The sequence below is a fragment of the Mytilus trossulus genome, chromosome 1, assembly GCF_036588685.1.
Source record: "Mytilus trossulus isolate FHL-02 chromosome 1, PNRI_Mtr1.1.1.hap1, whole genome shotgun sequence".
Classification (NCBI taxonomy): Eukaryota; Metazoa; Mollusca; class Bivalvia; order Mytilida; family Mytilidae; genus Mytilus; species Mytilus trossulus.
The window spans coordinates 74,696,740-74,720,458 of record NC_086373.1 but is presented as its reverse complement, the minus strand read 5'-3'; the positions used below and the strand labels follow the sequence as shown (position 1 = coordinate 74,720,458).

Sequence of the window (23,719 nt, the reverse complement as noted above, 5' to 3'; positions counted from 1 at the left end):
TTACCTTGACTTCCCTACAACTCTCTAAGAACTTTGCCTGTCTCTGTAGTAAAGTGTTGACATATTTACCTTGACTTCCCTCCCTACAACTCTCTAAGAACTTTGCCTGTCTCTGTAGTAAAGTGTTGATATATTTACCTTGACTTCCCTACAACTCTCTAAGAACTTTGCCTGTCTCTGTAGTAAAGTGTTGACATATTTACCTTGACTTCCCTCCCTACAACTCTCTAAGAACTTTGCCTGTCTCTGTAGTAAAGTGTTGATATATTTACCTTGACTTCCCTACAACTCTCTAAGAACTTTGCCTGTCTCTGTAGTAGAGTGTTGACATATTTACCTTGACTTCCCTACAACTCTCTAAGAACTTTGCCTGTCTTTGTAGTAAAGTGTTGACATATTTACCTTAACTTCTCTACAACTCTCTAAGAACTTTGCCCGTCTCTGTAGTAAAGTGTTGACATATTTACCTTGACTTCCCTACAACTCTCTAAGAACTTTGCCCGTCTCTGTAGTAGAGTGTTGATATATTTACCTTGAATTCCCTACAACTCTCTAAGAACTTTGCCTGTCTCTGTAGTAAAGTGTTGATATATTTACCTTAACTTCCCTACAACTCTCTAAGAACTTTGCCTGTCTCTGTAGTAAAGTGTTGATATATTTACCTTGAATTCCCTACAACTCTCTAAGAACTTTGCCTGTCTTTGTAGTAAAGTGTTGACATATTTACCTTGACTTCCCTACAACTCTCTAAGAACTTTGCCCGTCTCTGTAGTAGAGTGTTGATATATTTACCTTGAATTCCCTACAACTCTCTAAGAACTTTGCCTGTCTTTGTAGTAAAGTGTTGACATATTTACCTTGACTTCCCTACAACTCTCTAAGAACTTTGCCTGTCTCTGTAGTAAAGTGTTGACATATTTACCTTGACTTCCCTACAACTCTCTAAGAACTTTGCCTGTCTCTGTAGTAGAGTGTTGATATATTTACCTTGAATTCCCTACAACTCTCTAAGAACTTTGCCTGTCTCTGTAGTAGAGTGTTGACATATTTACCTTGACTTCCCTACAACTCTCTAAGAACTTTGCCTGTCTTTGTAGTAGAGTGTTGATATATTTACCTTGAATTCCCTACAACTCTCTAAGAACTTTGCCTGTCTTTGTAGTAGAGTGTTGATATATTTACCTTGAATTCCCTACAACTCTCTTAGAACTTTGCCTGTCTCTGTAGTAGAGTGTTGACATATTTACCTTGACTTCCCTACAACTCTCTAAGAACTTTGCCTGTCTCTGTAGTAAAGTGTTGATATATTTACCTTGACTTCCCAACAACTCTCTAAGAACTTTGCCCGTCTCTGTAGTAAAGTGTTGATATATTTACCTTGACTTCCCTACAACTCTCTAAGAACTTTGCCTGTCTCTGTAGTAAAGTGTTGACATATTTACCTTGACTTCCCTCCCTACAACTCTCTAAGAACTTTGCCTGTCTCTGTAGTAAAGTGTTGATATATTTACCTTGACTTCCCTACAACTCTCTAAGAACTTTGCCTGTCTGTGTAGTAAAGTGTTGATATATTTACCTTGACTTCCCTACAACTCTCTAAGAACTTTGCCTGTCTCTGTGGTAAAGTGTTGACATATTTACCTTGACTTCCCTACAACTCTCTAAGAACTTTGCCTGTCTCTGTAGTAAAGTGTTGATATATTTACCTTCACTTCCCTACAACTCTCTAAGAACTTTGCCTGTCTCTGTAGTAAAGTGTTGATATATTTACCTTGAATTCCCTACAACTCTCTTAGAACTTTGCCTGTCTCTGTAGTAGAGTGTTGACATATTTACCTTGACTTCCCTACAACTCTCTAAGAACTTTGCCTGTCTCTGTGGTAAAGTGTTGACATATTTACCTTGACTTCCCTACAACTCTCTAAGAACTTTGCCTGTCTCTGTAGTAAAGTGTTGATATATTTACCTTGACTTCCCTACAACTCTCTAAGAACTTTGCCTGTCTCTGTAGTAAAGTGTTGATTTATTTACCTTGACTTCCCAACAACTCTCTAAGAACTTTGCCTGTCTTTGTAGTAGAGTGTTGACATATTTACCTTGACTTCCCTACAACTCTCTAAGAACTTTGCCTGTCTCTGTAGTAAAGTGTTGATATGTTTACCTTGACTTCCCTACAACTCTCTAAGAACTTTGCCTGTCTCTGTAGTAAAGTGTTAATGTTTTGTTTTTGGTCATGTGTTTCCTTCTTTGGAGGTTCTTTACTACAGTTGTCATCTGATGTTACACCACTAAGTTCCATCTCTATCTCTTCCTAAAGAATATAATAAAATATCCAGTGAAATAAAGTTCTTCAAGTAAAGATCACTTCCTTCACTTCAACATGACACAAACATTACTTTTCATGTATATTTACTAATAATATGAAGGTGTGTACTTTACTCTTTGTATTAACATTAAAAGTGAATTCAAGATACTGTATATATTGAGTAATTTTTCGCAATGGGCTCTGTTCATAGTTTTGTCTTTAAATTTGGCTGTTAACCCTTAACTGTGTTCAATATTTGCATTTCGTGGCCTTTTAAATGGACAGTGAAATGTTTCCCTAGGGTACCCAGCTAAATGTCTCACACGAAAAAAGTTCAAGTTTTGACATTATTTGATCAGATATCTCCTCAGGAATCTGGGGTTCGTTACCTGGTATCTTTATCACACAGGGATAGGCAAAAACAATTAAATGTTGTATTCCTAAAAATCTTCTTTTTTCAGTATAACTTTACCTCTTCCTTGTTAGAGTCTACAGATTCGACATCCATTGGTTCTTCTTTGATCTTCATCAATGTGGCAAATGCTGCTCTATCCTGGCTGTCTGCTAGGTTCACAACACTACTGGCTGATGGTAACAGGTTCATGGAGGATGAACTCTGAATGGCATGACCCGACACAGCAACAGAGAGCAAAAGCTACAAAAACAAAACAAGTGACAATAATCATTATCATTGAAAAATAACAATTCACTGTATATGTAATTAATAATGTGTTTAACAGAAAAATGCTATAAAAGTCACTACTTAAAAATCATGTTGACATCACAGTACACTACAAGCAAGTTGATATTCCATTTGAAAAGGATAACCCAGAAACACATGCGAGGCAACAAGCTTTAAATTCAAATTATCACACAATTTTTCTATATAACAGTAGACTTAAAGAAATACCTATGAACAGCATGATCTGGTGAAGTTACCAAAATACTACTTATAAATAAGATGAAAAATTATATAATGGGTGTAAATGATAAAATTCCAAGGTATATAGAGTTGAACCATGTTATTTCAAATCCCATGATACTATTGAAAAACAGAGGGAGAACACTGTAAAATGGTTTATATAATTATTTTCAAATACTCTGCTAAATCTCAATATACCTTACCTCAGTACATTGTTTTATCCAGAAATGACTACTCATGGCTTCCCAATTCTGTGAACATGTAATATACAGTAGTCGGTCAAATATCTTCTTTGGTATACTACTGTCAAACACCTAATAAAGAGAGAATACTCTTGACTATAAAGATATAACAACTTCATTCAAATCAAAATAAACACAAGACAACATTGTGTACAATTTGGAAATTAGTATGGCGTTCATTATCACTGAACTAGTATATATTTGTTTAGGGGCCAGCTGAAGGACGCCTCCGCGTGCGGGAATTTCTTGCTACATTGAAGACCTGTTGGTGACCTTTTGCTGCTGTTTTTTCTATGGACAGGTTGTTGTCTCATTGACACATTCCCGATTTCCATTCTCAATTTTATTGGTATATACAATTGTTTTAAATGTCTCTGACATAAAAACAAAGAGATCTTGAATCACCATAGAAATTTGTATTTAATTCTCTAGTCATATGAAAGTACCGCAACTTCCTCTTTTAGATTTAAATAACAGTTTCATATTAGTTTTGCAGACTTAAATCCTTATTCAGTACATATATTAGATGTCATACTTAAATTGCTCATCCTGTTACATGATTTTAAAATGTACACCTTCTAAAATAAAAATCAAACCTCAACAAATTTCTGTCTGATGTGATGCTGGTTACATCTTAATCCACCAAGGAAGGCTGGTTCTAATTTAGATGTTAATTCTGTACCTATCAGACTCTGATCTCTGAAATGAATATATAACTTTAGAGAAAAGGTAGAAGAAAGATTAAGAAATAATAAATAATTGTTAAATCATGATTGCTTATTAATAGATGACAATGTTTATGCATTACAATTTGTAGCTTAAATATTAACAAATATTCAAAGATATATGTAAACTTGTAAAATATCTATGGACCTTAAATTCTGCATTGACGTCCTACCATAACAATTTGTAGGATTAGTATCAATGCTAACTATACAAGCATGTGTAAGAAACGAATAAATGAATAATTATACAGATACAAATAAAAGTGAATAATTGTTTTATATACCTATAAATATAGTTGACTAGTTCGAGAAACTGAGCATTAAGTTCAGATTCATCAGGAAATCTTTTTTCGACATTTTGCATCAGTTTAACCAATAGAATAGCCTTTTCTCGAATAACTGGAGACTGGTTAATGGCAATAGCAGTCTGAAATACAAAATAACTGGTAATTAAGCTTGAGGGAAAAAATACAAAATTTTAGATATTGCAAATTCAGAATTATTTGTGTTTTATTATTGAGATTATTGAACTATGTACACAACTAGGAGATAAATAAAATCTTTTTCAGCAAATTTCTTATGCAAAGAATGTTTAGTTGTAGAAATTAAATATGTGAGCTTTCATTTTTGAGACAAATAAACTGTCACAAATTTCTTAGTTATTAAAACATCACGATAGTTTTTGAGTGTACAGTTGTTGGAATCACTTAAACAAGATTCTTACACTGAAAAATAATTTCATTTCTTATTACTGCCCATATCTCATTCTCTTTGTACACTCAGAAAAATCAAATATCTTGTTGTGAGGTAGCATTGTCATTGAGGTACACTCCACATGTTCTTTTATTTATATGATACTAGTAGCCCATCACTTAAATTCAATTTCACATAAGCAATCTGTTCTCACAGGCTAAGACAATAATTTAAATTGATTCTTGTTTAATAATGTTTCTAAATGTATAACTGACACCACATAATCTGCCTACCTTTGTTTTAACCCAATCCTCCACCATTTTTGTTATAGCCTTCATTACTTTACTGTCTGTAGTTTTCTCAATCAAACCAACCAATATCTGACCAATGAAGGATTTCCTCATCTCTAAACTCATCACACCAACACGATTTTTCACAAGGTCTAAACTTAGGATCAATAATTCACTGGCAACTGGAATTAAACAACACTTATTTATAATGTAAATTTATTGCTTGCATAAATTTTGGTCTTCTTTATAAATCAATCTTTCTAATAGGTAACACACTAAACTTAATTGATCCTTCCTAAGCTATTTTCAAAATTTGAAATATTATCTTGTATACATCTACTGCAATTATTGTCCCTTCCCATATAGTAATAGCAAATATACTAATAATGCCAAATCTTGTTTGTGATTGTATTACTCTGACATGTGAGATAAAGCCTTGCAGTCATAAAATTTTCGAGCAAGATTTTTGTACTCAGACTCAAAAATCAACCAATCAAAATACTGGATTTCATGTTTCACGCATGATTTTTGTGCTTTGAGCACTGAGCAAAGTTTTATGACTTCAATCAAGGTCAATCATTTTATATTTTATGAAATATAATAACATTTAATCAGTAGTATGTGCAATGTTCCTAAAATAAAACAAAGTTCTGTCTTCATCTCATAATCACAGTGCATTTACTTTACAAAAAAGAAGATGTGAATTATGATGAATTTGCTTACAGAAAAAGTATGTGATGTATCAAAGTAAAGAAACAGCATCAATACTGCCCTAAAATTAATCTTACTTGATACATCCTATACAAGTTTAGATATTGAGATGTTTACCTGGACTAGTTTCTGGTGTTGTTGGAGTCAGATGTTCTCTTGCCATCTTGTGTAAAACTTTCATGAAAGTTGTAATAAGTCTATCTATATAACATTGATTGTGCATACAGGCTGCCTTTAGTATCATCAAAGTACTGAACAACTGAGAGGGAGATCCTGCTGTTGTGGCTCTGAAATCAAAAAGCAGGTACTTGTTTAATACTTTATTTACTAGTGCAAAGAGAAGAGTAACTTTTAAATTTATCATCTGGCGAGTACTCCATACTCAAAAGCTTAAACATAACACAGCAATTTGTTAAAAAAAAAATATATAAGAAGGCAGAATTTGATGGTTAGATTTTGAAATTTATAAATCTTATTCAAAGCATCATGAGAGCAAAATATGTTTGATTGAATAAAGATATACAAAACAAGCTTACTTTTCATAAGCAGTTAGCCCCTCATACACCACTTTACTGACGCAGGCGTATAGACATTCCAATTCCTCATATTTAGATGCCACATTTGATGTAGCTGGTTCTGTTGGGAAGAAACTCATCAATCTAGATAGTAAGGTATGTACTCCACGAATCACTTTGGTGTTGGGACAGGTCATACATGCAGCAATACCTCGCTGTAGGGGTTTGAAGCTAGATAAAATTGTCTCTTTTTTCTAAATGAAATAAAAAATATAATTTAAATAAAATTATCATTTGGTATTTTCAAAATCAGTACTGTTCTATTATTTATCCTGTTAAAAACTGATTAGCCTTTTCTTCTATATTTGAAGTAAAAGCAATTGTTTTTATTTAAACTGATCTACGAAGAGTTCTTCAAATATTTAAGTTTGTTGTGAATATGCATGAAATATTTTGCACTGAAGGTCAAGCAACCAACAATCAATCAGTTAATCAAAAAAAAGGTATCAATTTTTCTATGTTTCATTAGGTACATATGAATCACAAATCTAAATCTAACAAATTACAAATTTTCTATTTGCTTGTATGCAGATATTCATTCATGAAACCAAATATACAAGAAAATGCAAGTTTTCCTCATTTCAAGAAAATATGTATCAACAAAAATTAATGAATCAACAAAATGAACATTGGTAACATCATTTTACCAGAATCTGTAAAAGGAAACTTAGTAATTCCAGGGCTGTACAGATGTTGTTGAAGTTTGGTTGATGGTTCTCTACAGATGTCAGGAGTTTATCAAACCAAGCTAGTTTTAATTCTGCATTTGGCCAGAAATCAGGTCTTAAGGCTGGCTTCAGTAGACTAACACATCTTCTGGATAACAGTTCTCCTGGAGAGCCTGGGGTTTCATTGACCTGTAACAAATCATTTTTTGATAGAAAATGGCAGTCACAATAAATTATAGCAAAACAAATATGCACCTGACGTGAACAACTTCTTAATCCATGCAACCAGAATAATATTATCACTGGCTCTCTTTAGAATAGATGTTGAAATTCATTTTTTTCTAGAAATACCTTGAGGCTAGTTTATTTGTTATAATTTATTTGTTTCCAAACAACTGCTCCGTAGAAAGAAGTAAGTTGTCTGTTGGTATAACTATTAGTTCTTTAATCTTCATTAAATTTTCTCTGTATATTTCATTTGAATTGGAAGTAATTTGACTTGCTTTCACTTTCTTTTTTAATTTATTCTTTAAAACTGCTGAAGGAAAAAAAATGTTGGCAAAATATAATAAAATTGAGAATGGAAATGGGGAATGGGTCAAAGCGACAACAACCCAACCATAGAACAGCGGAAGGCAACCAAAGGGTCTTCAATGAAGCGATAAACTACGCATATATTCATTATGCATATTCCTGGACTTTTTCAACAATTCAATGAGTTAAGTAGCCATGTGCAGTTATCAGTGTTCAAATGGAAACTCGTTGTTACAAGGGAACACTTTTAGTTGAATAAATATAAGAGATTTCTCACTTGACAAGCAATTCTAAACATGATATAAACAGCAGTATCGCACAAATGATTTTTTTAAGGTCTGTTAACATCACAGAAATAACTTACCTGACAAGCAATCCTTAACAGGAAGTTAACAACAGCATCACATGAATGTTTGTCAATAGGTCTGTTAACATCTGTTAAACTTCTGGTACTCTGTAAAAAAGAAGACACACCCAATTTTAAAAATAATCATTAAATGTTATCAGTTAGTTTCATACTACATAACATAAAATATGTACTAGTTCACCAACCAATTTCAGTATAAAGTATAAATTAAAGTACAACACAAGGAACAGCATTCTACGATTTTATTCTTCCTTCAAACCCCAATTATACTACTACATTACTGTATTCAGGTTTCAAAATCCTAATTTGACAAGTTTATTCAACAGTTCACTTCATAATGAACATATGTACATAGTTTCAAGCTGACATGACCACAAACAACCTCCCTTAAATAACTTATGTATTCACTGAGAACCACTTTATATGCCAACTACAGTAAGATCTTTCAGAACTTCTGGTTAGACCAAAATTTGCTTTTTTGCAGTAGATTGTCAACTTTGGATTAGACCTTAATTCAACCTCTCAAACCCCTTTATCACCTATCCAAGCTGTTTTATCATAACTAAGTATTAGCAGCAGGATGTAGATCAGATTCATATAATTTTTGCAAGCAAATGAAAATTAGACATTACACAGCATGTAAAGAGATAGTTCATTTTAATATAAGACAGTGAAGAATTTTATGATTTTGTTTACTGATCTTAATTTTCTTGTACTGTAAACTTATGTAATGTTTATTTTAGACGACATTAAGAAACTTACACTCTCTGAAAGTTTGTCCTGACCTTCAAGGACAACACTCTGATTACTTACAGCTCCAGAAGAATGTCTCGATCTTTTAGGTTCCTGAGGAGAGTCGACAGATGTAACTGATGCTGAAGTTCTCTTTGCTGGTACATTCTGGTTCAAAGCGTTAGTTACATCATCAGGTGGCTACAATCATTTTATGGAACTATTTTAGTTAACAAAATTTAGATAACAAAATAGAATAAAAAAAATTGCATTGATTATGTAAATACTTAATCCTTTCTTTCAAGACAACGCAACAGTAGCAATGTGGTTTGTAGATATTTTCTCACAATCTTTTTATGTCTGGTAGTCCCTAAAGAAAACTGCTTGTCCTTACTTCTATTTATATTACAAAATACCAAAATTGTGTCTGTCCTTTGTAAATTTACTGGGCAAATCCCTTGGATCACCACTTTTTAAAAACTCTGTCGTGACTTTTGTGTATAATTCTTCACACAATGCTTAAACATTTTAACTAATTGAAGGTGATTTACTTATGTTATACTGAATTTGCTATTCTACCTTTTATGTCAAGATTTATTGTAAAACTTTGATCATAGTTTACTTACCTCTTTATCTACACACTCAACATCTTCCTTTATTCTTTGCATTTCCCATTTTATGATAACTTCAGCCAAATCTACTGCTAGTTTACGATGCTCTAATGAAGCCTAGAATTTACAAAACCTGTCATTTATAAACAAAATACTGAAAAAAAATTCTTTCTTTGAATTTGACAATTTATTTCAACTCATATCATCCAAGATCTTGTCATGTTGTTGGCTTGTTGTTCATGTTTCATATCCACTAAATAGCGGATACACTTCACATAACAATATTTTACAGCTTATCGCAAATGGGTGATAATTTTTTTTTTCAGTTGACCACTTATATTAGAAATGAATAGTTTAGCTTCAATACAAAATTTATAGTATAACTTACTGTAGAGGTATATCCAAGTCTTTTTGGTGAGTTGACATAAGCATTGGAAATATATCAGTTAGCTTGTATATATTATTTATAGTATAACTTACACTAGAAGTAAATCCCAGTCTTTGTAATGAGTTGACCATGTGCGGTATCAGATGATGTCGAACTGGGTAATATACTTTGTAATGACGTACTATTAACTGACTGAAATCAAAGATAAAAAGAAATTGGTAAAAGAAGTGAAATGTTTTTCATCTCTAAACACTACTTTCATGAAGATGCTGTTCATCTAAAATGAAACATTACTTTCAAAATATTATATTTTTAAATTGAATGAAAATTATAATGAATAGACAAACAAAATGAACCAGAAATTACATGAAAGACTGACAATATAATGAATACTGCACTAACAAATCTGTCTGGTACCTGTAAATCAATTATGTTGGTCTAGACCATACAGGACTTTCAGGAGGTTTTTTTTCACCTTTGACAGTAGTGTTTAGGGGCCAGCTGAAGGACGCCTCCAGGTACCGGAATTTCTCGCTACATTGAAGACCTGTTGGTGATCTTCTGCTGTTGTTTTTACTATGGTCTGATTGTTGTCTCTTTGACACATTCCCCATTTCCATTCTCAATTTTATTATTGTCTTTCTGAAATACTTTTTTTTATCTTATTTGATTGCTACAACTTACAGTATGTGTACCAGCTGTGCTACAGTATGACCTTCTTCTACTATTATCTTCTTGGTCCAATGTGTTAACATTCCCTAGGATACAATTTACAATTAATCAATGGTAAATTTATTTGATATGAATAAGAACAGTTGTATTTCATCATCTCAAAGTTGATTCGACTGACAAACATATCTTAAATAAGGAAACAGGAGCAAATATAATGCAAATATTGTTAAATTTGAATATACATTTTACTATTCTAAAAACAGGAATTTTGAGACAAGAAGAGTCAACTGTATATGAAAATTGTATTCCAAATGAGCTTGTTACATATGAGCAATTAATTAGTATTACATTTCCATCCTCCATTCTTCCTGGCATTGCTGGTGTCAATATTTCTAAAGCCTGACGGACAACACTTCTAGCTTCCACAGCATGTGCTTTCAGCAAACTATGAAAAACCTGATAATAAAACAATATAATCAAAGTATTTGTTCTACTTATTTTACTTTCAGGTATAAACCTTTACATACATACGTAGATTTTGTATCGAAGTTATTAGTAAATATCTAAATGACAATGATGTGATGAGAAGAACTGAGATCTACATTGCAAGTTTACAACTTAAAAATTAAAAAAAAAAAGCATTTTCTTTGGTGTAACTTTTTATCCTTTTGTATTTTATTTCATTTTAATTTTTTGTATAGGTTTTGACTCCTGTTCATGGTCGATGGCATAGAAAGGAATTTTATACAAGCCATGGTTCATAACAATTTATTTTACAGCACTTGGAGAACAATTTATTTATAAACGGTATATATCATCACATCATTATTTCATTGTACCTGAAGAACAATTCTTTTATGAATGGCAAACTTAGCAATGATATGAGACAGCAACAGATGTCCATGATATTTGGTAGCAGGATCAACACAGTTCTTTGATAATAAACATGGCCAGGCAAATGTCATCAACCGTCGAAGTTTGTTCCCTTGTTTCCTGAAGAATATAATAGTTTTAAATTATTGTGTATTACTAAGTTGTTCTTCAAATATGTAATTTTTTTTATCAATGATATTGCTATTCCCTGCCAAAAAGATTATACAAAATATTTCCATGTGACTTATGGATGTCTACTTTGATTTGTGTTGTTGGATTACTTTCTTTCTCGTAAATTGTATATTTATATAGATATAGGAAGATGTGGTGTGAGTGCCAATGAGACAACTCTCAATCCAAATAACAATTTAAAAAGTAAACCATTATAGGTTAAAGTACGGCCTTCAACACGGAGCCTTGGCTCACACCGAACAACAAGCTATAAAGGGCCCCAAAATTACTAGTGTAAAACCATTCAAACGGGAAAACCAACAGTCTAATTATGCACAGTATACAGATGAACTGTATTTTCTAAAGTCATAAAGAATTGAAATTGAACAAGGAATTTGAGTATATCTCTTTCTGTTAATTATTTTTGTTTCAGTCCTACCTTTCCTGTTGATGATAATAACAAGATCTAATTAACTACAAAAACATTTCTTCAATCAATAATTCCAATTATCAAATTCCTAATTATGATAACAATCATGACCAATATAAAGGGTCAGACACAAGATCTAGGCTTTGATCCTTAATTAACCCTGAATTATCCATTTACTTGAGTAATAAGCTATATAATAGGTTGATAGAAACACTTTGCAAACAAGTTAATATTACAAAAGAACTTTGAGTCACTCATTTATATAAACAAACTTAATAAACTGTTATAAAAGTGAAAAGGTAGCCTTACTTTATTTCAAAATTCAAACAATGGAGGCCTTTAGAGCATCACGAAAACTAAGAGAATTAATTGTCTGCCATGACAATGCAGCCAGGCAACTACTTATTCTAGGTAAATCTAATCACTAATACAGAAAAAAAATCAACACTGCTATTATCCATTGTCTAAAACAAAATTTCTGGTCTCAATTTGTTATTACAATCAGTTGAGAAAAGCTGCTTAAATAAATTTCAGCATAAAGAAAAAAATTACAAAAATAATATGATTTTAATTAAATGCTGTAAAAAATAATATTAAAAGATATTAAACCATTTTTTTAATTGAAATTACAGACATTAACTTAACCCCAGAAAATATTAAATCCCACCAACATCTTTTTACAAATAAAAGACATTGAGGGGAAGACTATTGCTAATACATGTAACTTTAAAAGGAGGGCCTCAGATGATACAATTTCAACAATTTAAAAGTTTTTCCTTATATTTTTAAGATCTAAAGACTGAAAACTTCTAACAAATTTCAAACATGTTATTTCTAACATCAGACCCTTGTGTCCAGAAAACATCTGAAAAATGTTGTACAATAGAATAATAAAAAAAAATACCATTTTCAAATTCATGGGCTAAGATAGGATTTTGTATCTTCTCTTTCAATCTTGAATTCATAACTTCTAAATAATTTATCATTTCTTAATCATATTTATATCTCTCTTTGATTACAGGTATAAAGATAAATGACCTTCATCAACGTCTGTCAAAGCTTTGCAGAAGTGACCTAACTGACACAGAATCCATCATGTTTTCGCTGATGGATCAACGCAAGTCTATGACAGAGTTTATACACAACATGTACCAAGTTTATCGTCTTATTAAGTGGCAGCAGATACAGATGATGGTCAAGGTATTATGGGAAGGTTTTACCCCCACAGACATTAACCAGATCATAGTTATGGCCATGATGCAGTATGCTGACAGTATTACTAGTGATGAAGATGGGAACTCTTCTGTGATAGAGGAAGATATGATCGTCGAAGAAAGACTGCAGTGATTTCTGATTGAACTGTACTATTATTATACTATTTAATGTCTAAATGTATTCCTACCATAATTTATTGTAATATTTATCATTCACCATAGTGCATATCATATTTAGTGCTGATAATAAATGTACAAAATATTTTGTTTTGTGTTTCCTACAAATCAGGATTATTAAAACTCTGTTTAGAAGCAACTGCCTCTATTCTCTTTATGATGACCCTATATAGGGCTATTCTAACATTATCCATATTCTAACCCTAACCCTGCCACTAGCCCTAAACCAAAAATAAACTCTGTGGTAATGATTAACCAAAAATAAATAGAAACAGAAACTGCCAAACAAAGACAAAACAAAAGAAATGAAATGGATGATTATGATGTAAATAGTTTTGATAATAAATGACAACATTCACTTTAACATTCAATATGGATGACTTACTTATTATTAGCATCATGTATGTGTGAGGATGCCTGCTCCACCAACAAGGACGATAATTGTAATAATAGAATTCTAACAGCATCTGACGTTCCAAATGGTTTGTCTGGGTCAATTATTCTATTTATAAAAACACTGATGACATTCTCCTGACTATCTTGGTCTGGTGTTGGTGGTCCTCCTATCAGTTTCTCTCCGTCACCACTCTCAAAGGCATGCTGACAACAGGGTATTATTACATACTGGAGTATCTATAAAAAAAAACCAATGGGATAAGTGCCATTTAAGTGACTTTTACATTGCAGAACCTTGCAAGTGCTTCCTAGTTCAATTTACATTCTGAAAGGGAGTGTTATACAAATTAAAAGGCATAAAACATAAAAAAAAATTGTTTTTACGGATACAAATTGTCTATGTGAAAATTGGGCAATAAGATCTTAGGCAGTTTCTGTTTAATTCATTTTAAGCAGGATTTGATTTTTAAATAATTTACTTGTGTTCATTATTGAATGTATAATGTTGACCTCTAGGTTTACCTCAAGGTGTTTTTTTCATTCAGTTTGTAGTTTGGTTTGATAAAACAATTGCAATTTGGTCAGAATTTTGAATAAATTCCAAAAACATCCTGGAAATATTGTAATCAATGTTTATTTCATTATCAGATGAAATAAGACGTGTTGGTACGGACAGAATGCCCTGCATCTGCAAAATTGACTTTGAACAAGTAAAATTTCGATGTTATTCTACAAAAAGTTGGTTGAATGAAACACAAACTAACACATTAATTTGCAACTATAAGTATCACTGTAAAGATAACAATACTTCTCCATTGTGTATAAGTTTCAGTAGAGAATTATTGTGAAATTATTCACAAATGACAGAAACCAAACAAAAAGTATTCACAGAGGGGACAATGTAACAATGATAATCCGAACATCTACTTACCTTAGATTTTAAATCCTGACTCCAACTTGGATCATGAAAAAGATCTACAAACTTGAAAAAAGAATTCCTTTTCCAGTCTATTGTGTAAGTCTGAAATAGATAATAAAATACTTTAATATTACTTCACACAGTAAATAGTAAAGCTAAATCAATGGAAATAAGCAAAAAAAAAGGTTGAGGATTATTATATATATAGGAGCAAGACAAATGTGTATATTGTATATGTTAATTTCATCTAGATAAGTGTTGTGTGGTGTCTTATAATATAAATGTATTCAATACATCATTTCTTAACCTGATTTTTTAAGGACAGAAATGCATTCCAGATCATTAAGAGAGTTCCTTTGACTTGAAATGGAAGTTAAAAATATACTGTACTAACAGCAGCAACAGTTTTCTCCAAGTAATCCTTGACAAACTGGAACTGTACTATATATCTGTATGTAAAACATCTCAGGACATTGAATAACAGTTCTACTTCATCTATGTGGTATCTGTAATGTGTTCAAAATAAATATTTTAATAATCTAAATCTTTAAAAAAAAATACATCATAACACAGTTGACTGCCATTAAAAATATATAATACTGTTATCACTGCACAAGTTCTTTGATGATAAAATTATCAATGTCTACAAGATTTGAAGATAGAATCAAATCACTCCTTAACTTTCTGATATACAACTATGAACTGAACATTAACATTGAAATTATTGCAAGAAATTATGCACAGAAAATAGAAAATATGATTTAATGTATGGATAGTATTTTTAAAACTTGAAAGTTTATTAAAAAATATTTATGAGTTATAAGTTGTATGATGGAGACTTGTTGATTGATACTTACTTGAAATAATTCAACAAACATTTAACCAATAGAGCAGGTTCTTTCCATTGAATATAATCTACACTATCCTGCAATTACAAATATTGGAATTTCATTCAGATTACATTTAGATTTGTACATATAGATGACCATTTTTGATGAAAAGCATTCATAAAAATATACACCATTTGTTCATACCATTTCTAAGTCTGACCTAACCAGGAATTAAACCTGCTACTTTTCTGTATCTGAGATAAGAACACTTTCCCTACATAACCAAGACATTTCAAGTTTGCAGCTTGGATGAAATAAGTGCAGTGTAACTATAATATTTGTACAATTTAATTCTGGCAATTTTCTGTTCCAAATCATAATAATATGAACAAGCCAATTGTTAACTTTTGTCTAGACACAGTATAATGTTCTTTACAACTTTTGTAACTTCTGTTTCTGTTAGCAATGTTACTACAGTAGACTCCACCTAATCGGATATCGGTTAAACGAATATATCGGCTATTGTAATATTATGTCAAAACACCGAACCATTCCCTATACATTTCAGTCAAAATACATCGGATAATCGAATATCGGTTATTAGAATATATCGACTAATTGGATAGGAATATTCATGAAAAATGTGTGAAAACCATGTACAATCGAATATTTTGAAATAATTTCATATTTTTCTCGACAGGAAATGAAGCCGGAAGTTGCGCCATTACGAAGTTTAAGAAAACTTCAGTTCAGAAATGTTTCATTTTATTAATAAAACGATCTTTTGCAGTCAAATAAAACATGTTTTTTCTTGATGTCTTGTTTATTCTATGAATCTGATATTATATTTTGCCTAAGATGTGTTTATTATGTGTTTATCCAAATGTGATTGTTATCATTTACTTCACAAACAACGACACGACAGAAATAATAAACTGTGCGTGATGTTCATCAATATTTATTAAATATGAATGAAAAGTACCTTTTTCTCAACAATTTATTAAAATATATATAAAAGTCCCTTGTAAAAATAAGGAATCGTTTGTCAATAGCATATCCCAGGTGAAATAGATTTATGTAACTTGTACACACGTACGCCATTTTCCTAATTTGCATAATATTCAGCCTTTAATTTTGAACCACGACAAATAAGATAGAAAAGCAAATTAATTTTACTCATCTTGATGTCCAATTTTATAATCATAAAAGTAGTTGTATTACTTGAAATTGGAAATGTGTTTCATAAATAAAAAAACTGTAGAAAATTAGATCCGAGTTCGATCAACTTCTTGAGCTATTAATAGATTTACCTGTGGCCTACTTCCGAGAATTCATAGTTATTTTTAGCTTTTACCTGTTTTAACACTTAACACACAAATGAAACAAATCACGCAAAAACAACAAGTCTCATTATTTAAGAGGTATATATTTTATTCAGATAATCAACACATAAAGATAATCAACACATAATTAAAAATCAACAGACTGACAGATAAACAAAATACATTATAATCAACTGATCGATCTATTACTCAATCAACCGAATTATCCGAACTTGTACCTGAAAAAAACATTGAGATTAGTTACAAATTTCCATTAATAAAGCAGCTATAATAGCTATTGGTATCTTAGGGTTGTGTCTGTCAAGTTTGAAAAAAAAACTTGGAGGAATATACGTTCATCGGCTAATTGAATATATCGGACAATCGGATATTTTTAACTGACATTTTGGGTATCCGATTGGCCGGAGTCTACTGTACTTGAAAAGTGTAATGCAGTGTGTGGGTTATTATTTAAAAGAACTCTCAATATAAATCTGACAGCATTATTTGTATGTAGCAATTTCGAAATTCAAATTAGTTAAGGGCTATTCCAGAAAAAATGTAGGGGGGGGGGGGGGGGGGGGGTTGGAAGGCAGTTTTTGTCAGCTCTTGCCACCCAGACAATTGTAATTGAGACTTATAGTGCATTATAGTGTGAAAAGTTGCTCTGATACCCATCACTCATGTATTATTAATATAATGTGCCTTCCAACCCCCCAACCCCCCTACATTTTTTCTGGAATAGCCCTAATCCAGTTAAAAATGCATTAATAAATGTACATGATAATTTCTGTTATTAACAATAATGTATCAAAACTAGTAAAGTGAATGTAAGATATTTAATAACTCACAACTTTATCATGTCTGTCTTGAAATGTGTCTGTTTTCCACAAGGATAAGAGATGTTCCAGCTGTGAGAAAGAAATTTTTATTTGTTATAGTATTAAAATTACAAGATCAAATAGTTTAACAGTTGTAAGATTTTTTGTATTAGTCTACATTATTTGCTGTTTACATTGATAACTGAAATGAAACAAACAAACCAACTTACAATTTTATATTGCTTGTAAAAAAAATTAAAACATTTTAAAAATGTGCCAAGCTAATATTTGAAAAATAATCTTACTGTATCTGCAAAAAGAAACCTAAAATACCACAGAAAGTTAAAATATGGGTTTTGCTGTGAATTTTTCAAGGGATTTTTTTTCCAATTTTGAAGAATTAAAAAGTTGACACATATATATGCAGATATCAGAACTTACAATTTCCACATTTTTAGACAGCCATTCCTCTTCACATCTTACAAGTATGCTAATAATAGAAATCATCTGGTATTGCATGTCCTGTGTCCCTGTTCCAGCAGGTAGAGATGTAGGAGAAGCTGATATATCAACCACAGCAGACTGTCCCTGTGTAAACAAATAGCACAAAATATTTGAATAAACTGTATTTAGTTAACAATGGAAATTACTTATTTCTTTTAAATAGTTACCTTCTAAATCTGAGAAAAGAAACTTATTGAAGACCGTACTTTGACCTATAATAGTTTACTTTTATAAATTGTGACTTGGATGGAGAGTTGTCTTATTGGCACACATACCACATCTTCGTATATCTATTGTTCATATAGTTGTTAATATATTTGTCATTTGGTCTCTTGTGGAGATTTTTCTCGTTGGCAATCATACCACATCTTCTTTTTTTCACCTTTGATGTGAATGCTTACAGAAAGAAGACAACAGTAAAAGAAACATAATAATACCTTATTATCTCAGGGTAGGTATTCTGATAGTATTGAAAAGTTGACTTAAAGAAGGCAAAAAAAACAATAAGCCAAAAGCATATCATATAAAAATGTGTAAAAAATAAGTACCTATCATATTTTAATAGAATCTGTGGAAGCATTTCTATAAAATATTTTTTTTGGGGTAAAACAATAGCATATCTAGCATAAATGTTTTACCTGTGTTAGAGCTATCAGTCTTTGTGGACTTTTTTCTAAGATTTCTCTTAAAGGTTTACCATCTTTATGTGCTAAAACAAACTGAAAGAAAATTACAAACAATTACATGAAACAGTTACTTTGCAAATGTCATGACAGAAACATAAAATCAAAAATTTATCAAAGTCGAAAGGAACCTTATGTCAATAGATAACAGTTCACCAAAGTTTCATGAGAACTGCTAAAGGCATTTTCGAGTTATTGTCTGAAAACTTCAAAATCCCCTTTTTATATGAATAAAACTCTGCAACTTGGAAACATAAAATTCAAAATTTATAAAACTAGAAAGGGAGCTCATGTCAATAGATATAAACAATTCACCAAAATTTCTTGTTACAGACAGACAACTGTGTATATCATAATACATGCCGTAAATGTGCATATAAATAGTTAATATAATGTTTTAAATAGAAATGGCATTTGATGCTTACTTCAAATAATCTTGTCCACTGTTGATCTTGTAGATGAGATTCTTGAAGAAATAGTTCTATGGCAGTATCTGGATATCGTAATAAAAACTTCACAAGTGGATCACGGAAAGGACTGCCAGCCTGTAATTAAAACAGATGTTTAGAATCTTAAAGCATCATCTATTCAATATCAATAGTCATAAAAAAAAATTAAAACATATATATTCATTAATTTAAATAAATAAGGCTGTTAGTTTTCTCGTTTGAAATGTTTTACATTGTCAGTCATTTCGGGGCCTTTTATATGCGGTATGGGCTTTACTCATTGTTTTAAAGGCCGTAGGGTGACCTATAGTTGTTAATTTCTGTGTCATATTGGTCTCTTGTGGAGAGTTGTCTCATTCACATTCATACCACATCTTTCTTTTTTTTATAGTTAATTAGAAATGGTTAATGTAGTATCAGTATGCTAATTTCAATTAATTTTTCGACAAACAACCAAGCAAATTCTTCAAGTCTGTTTAACACTAAAAGCCCATACATTTTGACAAATAAAATAATATTTCTGAAGTAATTTTTTTATTATTTTATCATAGGGTGTTTATCTAATTACAACTGGCCTTACCTCTAGAAACATTGCTTTCTCTCCATGCAGAGTTAACACCACTAAAGGTTCTATTAACTTCTGACTTGCTGCTGGTATCATGTGGAAGATATTGATAATTGAAGCACATGTCTTCAGTTCCTTCAAAGAAATTGTATTATTGTTTATATGTTGACCAAAGCATTCAACAGATTTTATTCAATGTGTTATACAATTAATAAAATTACACATAATAGAAAAAGCTTAAAATCAATTTGCAGTTGTTTATTTATTATAAAATGTTTTTTCAAAAGGTTCTGATAAAATGCTCCAATTTCAAATGTTTACCGATAAAATTATCATATAAAAGAAATGCTATTTTTCAAAATGCTTACGTTATCTTTTATATATAGTTTATAACAGAAATACATTAAATTTACTTAATCTTTTGAGTACACATTCGTGAAATACTCCTAGAGCATTTAACATTTTAAACTTGAGAAAAACTACAAATTTCTCATACTGTGTATGCCAAGAATCTATACTTTTTGCTTTTGTTCCTTTATGTACTTCTATGTCATTTGGTCTCGGATGAAGAGTTGTCTCATTGGCAATCACACCACATCTTCTTATCTTCAAAGTCTGAATTGTGATACAATTGTATTAAGAAACCAAAATTAAACTCCCTTCCTTGGCTTTATCTTTTTACTGGTCTTATGTATGTATTCAATTTTATTAACAGACTAAATCTGTAAATGTATGTTGTCAAGCATGCTGGAGGTTTGTGGGATGTTTGAACAGTAAACAGATCATTAAGGTTTTGTCATTGAAGAGCAACATCATCCTACTACTATGAAGAGTTAACCAAATGATAATAATTCTGTTAAAGGGAATGGGGACAAAAACGGCTCCATTAAAGTAATATCAAATTACGTAACCCCACCCAAACATGGGGTACAACCCTTACCTGAGCTATTACCTCTCCGTTAGCTTTACTTTGTCCACTCTTTTGACTAATAGCTGCCACTTCTAACCACTTCTTCAAATGAGTCTGATGACATCAAATAATATTATGTATTGATTAAATCTTACAATTTTCATATACTAAAAGATTCAAATATGCTGATTAATAACTCAATTCAACCTTTGTAAACTTAATCTATATATCTTGTCGACTGTTATGTAATCCAACTATAAGTATTTTCAAATTACCTATGAGAAATTCTTATTACATGCTGTAGTTTTAACACATCATTATCTTGATGACTATTGATAATATCACTGTACTGGCAACCCTTTTTATAGAGGCCACCCTCAGAACCACAGTAAACAAACCATACAAAAGTGTGACGTTTGAATTGAGGCTAATAAAAATACAATATACTAGTGTATTAAATAAAATACTTACCAACAATTGTTCACAAAGTTTTTCATTGAATGTATTAGGGAACAACTGTGTGATGTATGATAAACGTTTGATAACGTTGGAGTTCAGACTTCTGTGATCCCCTAATGTCAGAAGTAATGGTCTAATGGCTTGGTGAACACTTTCCATATCAATCTGACAGCCAGATATAAACTGAAATAACATTAACATTTTCATTGAACTAGTACACATTTATTTAGAACCATGTGTATCTGTTATGTCTAATCTTTGTATATTTTAATATCAAGTTGATATCTTTCTTTACTGGATATTTTGTGTAGTATTTAAAAGTTTTACAATGACAGACTTGATAAATCTTTTAAACATATTTCAAGAATAAGGTAAGAAAAACCATAATTGCTTACCTTTTTCATGCAGTTATGAGCTACTTCTTGTAAATCTGTACTGTTACTGTTGAGAGCTTTGTAAAGTACATTGAATATCTTCTCTCTTCTGTTGGCAATGTAATGACAAGCTGCTAAAGCTCCTAGAAAACAAACGTTCACTTTAATATAGATTTTCTACTCTTGACAATGTGATTACTTTCAATGCAAATACTAAATTTCAAACAAATATGTGTCTTGCTCCCAGTTAACATAATGCTGGTAACACTATTTAAGGTGGTACCTAACTCTGTTAACTCTGTAAAATCAGCAGAACGCTTTAATAACATTGTGTTCTCAAGAAAATATTAAGCATTTCAATGATCAAAATAAGTGTTTATCAAACTGCTATATAACCAATGTATTTTGGTTCAATTTTTTTGAAATTCTTATAGTTTTGTCAAAGGGTCAAAGTTAATACTTTGTCAAAATTTTGAGAAAATCAAACGAGCCAAATTAATTTCAAATGTTTATAATTCATGCTTGCAACAGATTTATAAACAAAAACTTGATAAAGAAATACAAGTGTGATGAACATCAAATAAACAGCACAACATTCAGCAACAACTGATATCTTAAGTGTAATATGTCTTAGATTACATAATATAATTGTTGGAGTTTACCTGTGCTGACTATATAATAATGGTCTACTTACTGAGTGCACTTTTCCTAAGAGGTACCAGATCTGTGACAGATTTATAACAAGGAAGCTTTAACAATACAGCATCTTCTGCTTCACACAGGCTAAGTAACTGGAAATATATACAACAATTGCATGACAGGTTTACAAATTTCTGCAAAAATAATGCTTATTTGTTATTTTCTTGTTGTTATTAACAATGATCACTTACCCTTCAAAGAAAATTCAAAAATAACCTAAAAAAATAATTCTCTCTTCGAAAACTTAATAATAGTTCCTATTAGTAACATGAAATTTCACTCCATTAGAATTTTACCACTGTTATTATCAAAAAATCTTCTAGAAGATCTTTCAGTATATAATTACCTCTGTGAAGAAGACATTATGCTCCAATACATTTAGATCTATAGTAAACAACCTTGGTTCCAATGTAGTACAGAATGTATTCCCATCCTGTAATAAATAAATAAAGTTGTATCAAATCTGTCATAATGAATCAAAACTTCAAAGAAATACAAAAACAACCTGACTTATTCTATACCCTTTTGCTGATATTTAAAATTTCTTTATTTTAAACCCCTACAGGTCAAAAAGGATGTATGTGCATTAAAATAAAAAAATTGTTTTCGATTACACGAATACCGAAAAATAAAAATAACACTTTAAAAATTCTGGTCCTTCAATGGCTATTTTTTATTAACCATCATTGTGAATGCTGACACATAAACAATTGAAAGCCAAGAAAGTGTTAATATGTAGAACATTTTACAAGAGCTTTATGACCAAAAGGAACCCTTAAAGAATAGCCAAATACTTCTAGGGTTTATTTTGCCTGAAGAGGTTGGAACCTTGGTTTCTCAATAGGTAATTAACTTCAAAAGGGAATTTTTGAAAAATATGTTATAAAGCATGTTAGTAAGGAAGCACTACAGTAACTAATGCAAGTTTACCCCATAGATGTATATTTCCTACATCGTTCATTCCCAATGTGTGTACATTTTTGCCCTTTATGAACCTATTACTAACCATTAATCCAATCTGAGCATTAGCAGGTTGATGTCTCAGTAAATGTTTCTTTGGAGGGATCATATCTTGTAAAACATCCTTATGAGGTTCCATGATCTCTGTTATTGACTTCTTTGTTGTCTTAGCCAATATCTCTAAAGAGTGCATTGCCTACAATTTGAGATTATCTGTGATAATATTTAATAATTTGTTTTAATATATTTTTCCCCATGTAAGATTCAACACATTCAAATGCTATCACAAAACTTGTTGGATATGTAGTCTTGTGAATTGACTAAGTTTATAGCTGAGGAAAATCTTATGGGTCACAAATTATGGAACTTCTGTCACATGTTATCTTGGCTCAGGGTATGGTGACCATTGAAGACTACTTAAAAAAGGTACAACTTTGGTTGTGTATTTTTGTTTTTTGCAAATAACATTCTCTACACACAATATTTATCATATCAGGCGAAATTTTCTGCCATTGACTAAATATAAGA

The 23,719-nt window shown here is 31.2% G+C and overlaps 1 protein-coding gene across 5 annotated transcripts in view; it reads right to left on the bottom strand.

Annotated features, from left to right (window-relative positions):
* Nucleotides 1-23,719, bottom strand: part of LOC134685081 (transformation/transcription domain-associated protein-like) — a 70,686-nt gene that overhangs the window by 22,180 nt on the left and 24,787 nt on the right. For 2 of the 5 annotated variants that reach the window (XM_063544494.1, XM_063544504.1), the window contains exons 32-62: nucleotides 23,238-23,387; nucleotides 22,578-22,664; nucleotides 22,227-22,323; nucleotides 21,554-21,675; nucleotides 21,171-21,341; nucleotides 20,730-20,813; nucleotides 19,805-19,924; nucleotides 19,201-19,320; nucleotides 18,731-18,811; nucleotides 18,030-18,176; nucleotides 17,619-17,678; nucleotides 15,473-15,540; nucleotides 15,010-15,121; nucleotides 14,628-14,717; nucleotides 13,686-13,933; nucleotides 11,275-11,428; nucleotides 10,784-10,891; nucleotides 10,448-10,521; nucleotides 9,856-9,955; nucleotides 9,391-9,492; nucleotides 8,795-8,965; nucleotides 8,030-8,119; nucleotides 7,111-7,320; nucleotides 6,425-6,657; nucleotides 6,006-6,175; nucleotides 5,181-5,359; nucleotides 4,479-4,621; nucleotides 4,066-4,168; nucleotides 3,431-3,541; nucleotides 2,778-2,960; nucleotides 2,162-2,311 (exon numbers count right to left, since the gene is read on the bottom strand). In XM_063544494.1, the coding sequence (XP_063400564.1) occupies nucleotides 2,162-2,311; nucleotides 2,778-2,960; nucleotides 3,431-3,541; nucleotides 4,066-4,168; nucleotides 4,479-4,621; nucleotides 5,181-5,359; nucleotides 6,006-6,175; nucleotides 6,425-6,657; nucleotides 7,111-7,320; nucleotides 8,030-8,119; nucleotides 8,795-8,965; nucleotides 9,391-9,492; nucleotides 9,856-9,955; nucleotides 10,448-10,521; nucleotides 10,784-10,891; nucleotides 11,275-11,428; nucleotides 13,686-13,933; nucleotides 14,628-14,717; nucleotides 15,010-15,121; nucleotides 15,473-15,540; nucleotides 17,619-17,678; nucleotides 18,030-18,176; nucleotides 18,731-18,811; nucleotides 19,201-19,320; nucleotides 19,805-19,924; nucleotides 20,730-20,813; nucleotides 21,171-21,341; nucleotides 21,554-21,675; nucleotides 22,227-22,323; nucleotides 22,578-22,664; nucleotides 23,238-23,387 (4,038 nt within the window). The remainder of the gene's footprint in view (nucleotides 1-2,161; nucleotides 2,312-2,777; nucleotides 2,961-3,430; nucleotides 3,542-4,065; nucleotides 4,169-4,478; nucleotides 4,622-5,180; nucleotides 5,360-6,005; nucleotides 6,176-6,424; nucleotides 6,658-7,110; nucleotides 7,321-8,029; nucleotides 8,120-8,794; nucleotides 8,966-9,390; nucleotides 9,493-9,855; nucleotides 9,956-10,447; nucleotides 10,522-10,783; nucleotides 10,892-11,274; nucleotides 11,429-13,685; nucleotides 13,934-14,627; nucleotides 14,718-15,009; nucleotides 15,122-15,472; nucleotides 15,541-17,618; nucleotides 17,679-18,029; nucleotides 18,177-18,730; nucleotides 18,812-19,200; nucleotides 19,321-19,804; nucleotides 19,925-20,729; nucleotides 20,814-21,170; nucleotides 21,342-21,553; nucleotides 21,676-22,226; nucleotides 22,324-22,577; nucleotides 22,665-23,237; nucleotides 23,388-23,719) is intronic. The other 3 variants (XM_063544512.1, XM_063544532.1, XM_063544523.1) reach the window with 2 other exon arrangements.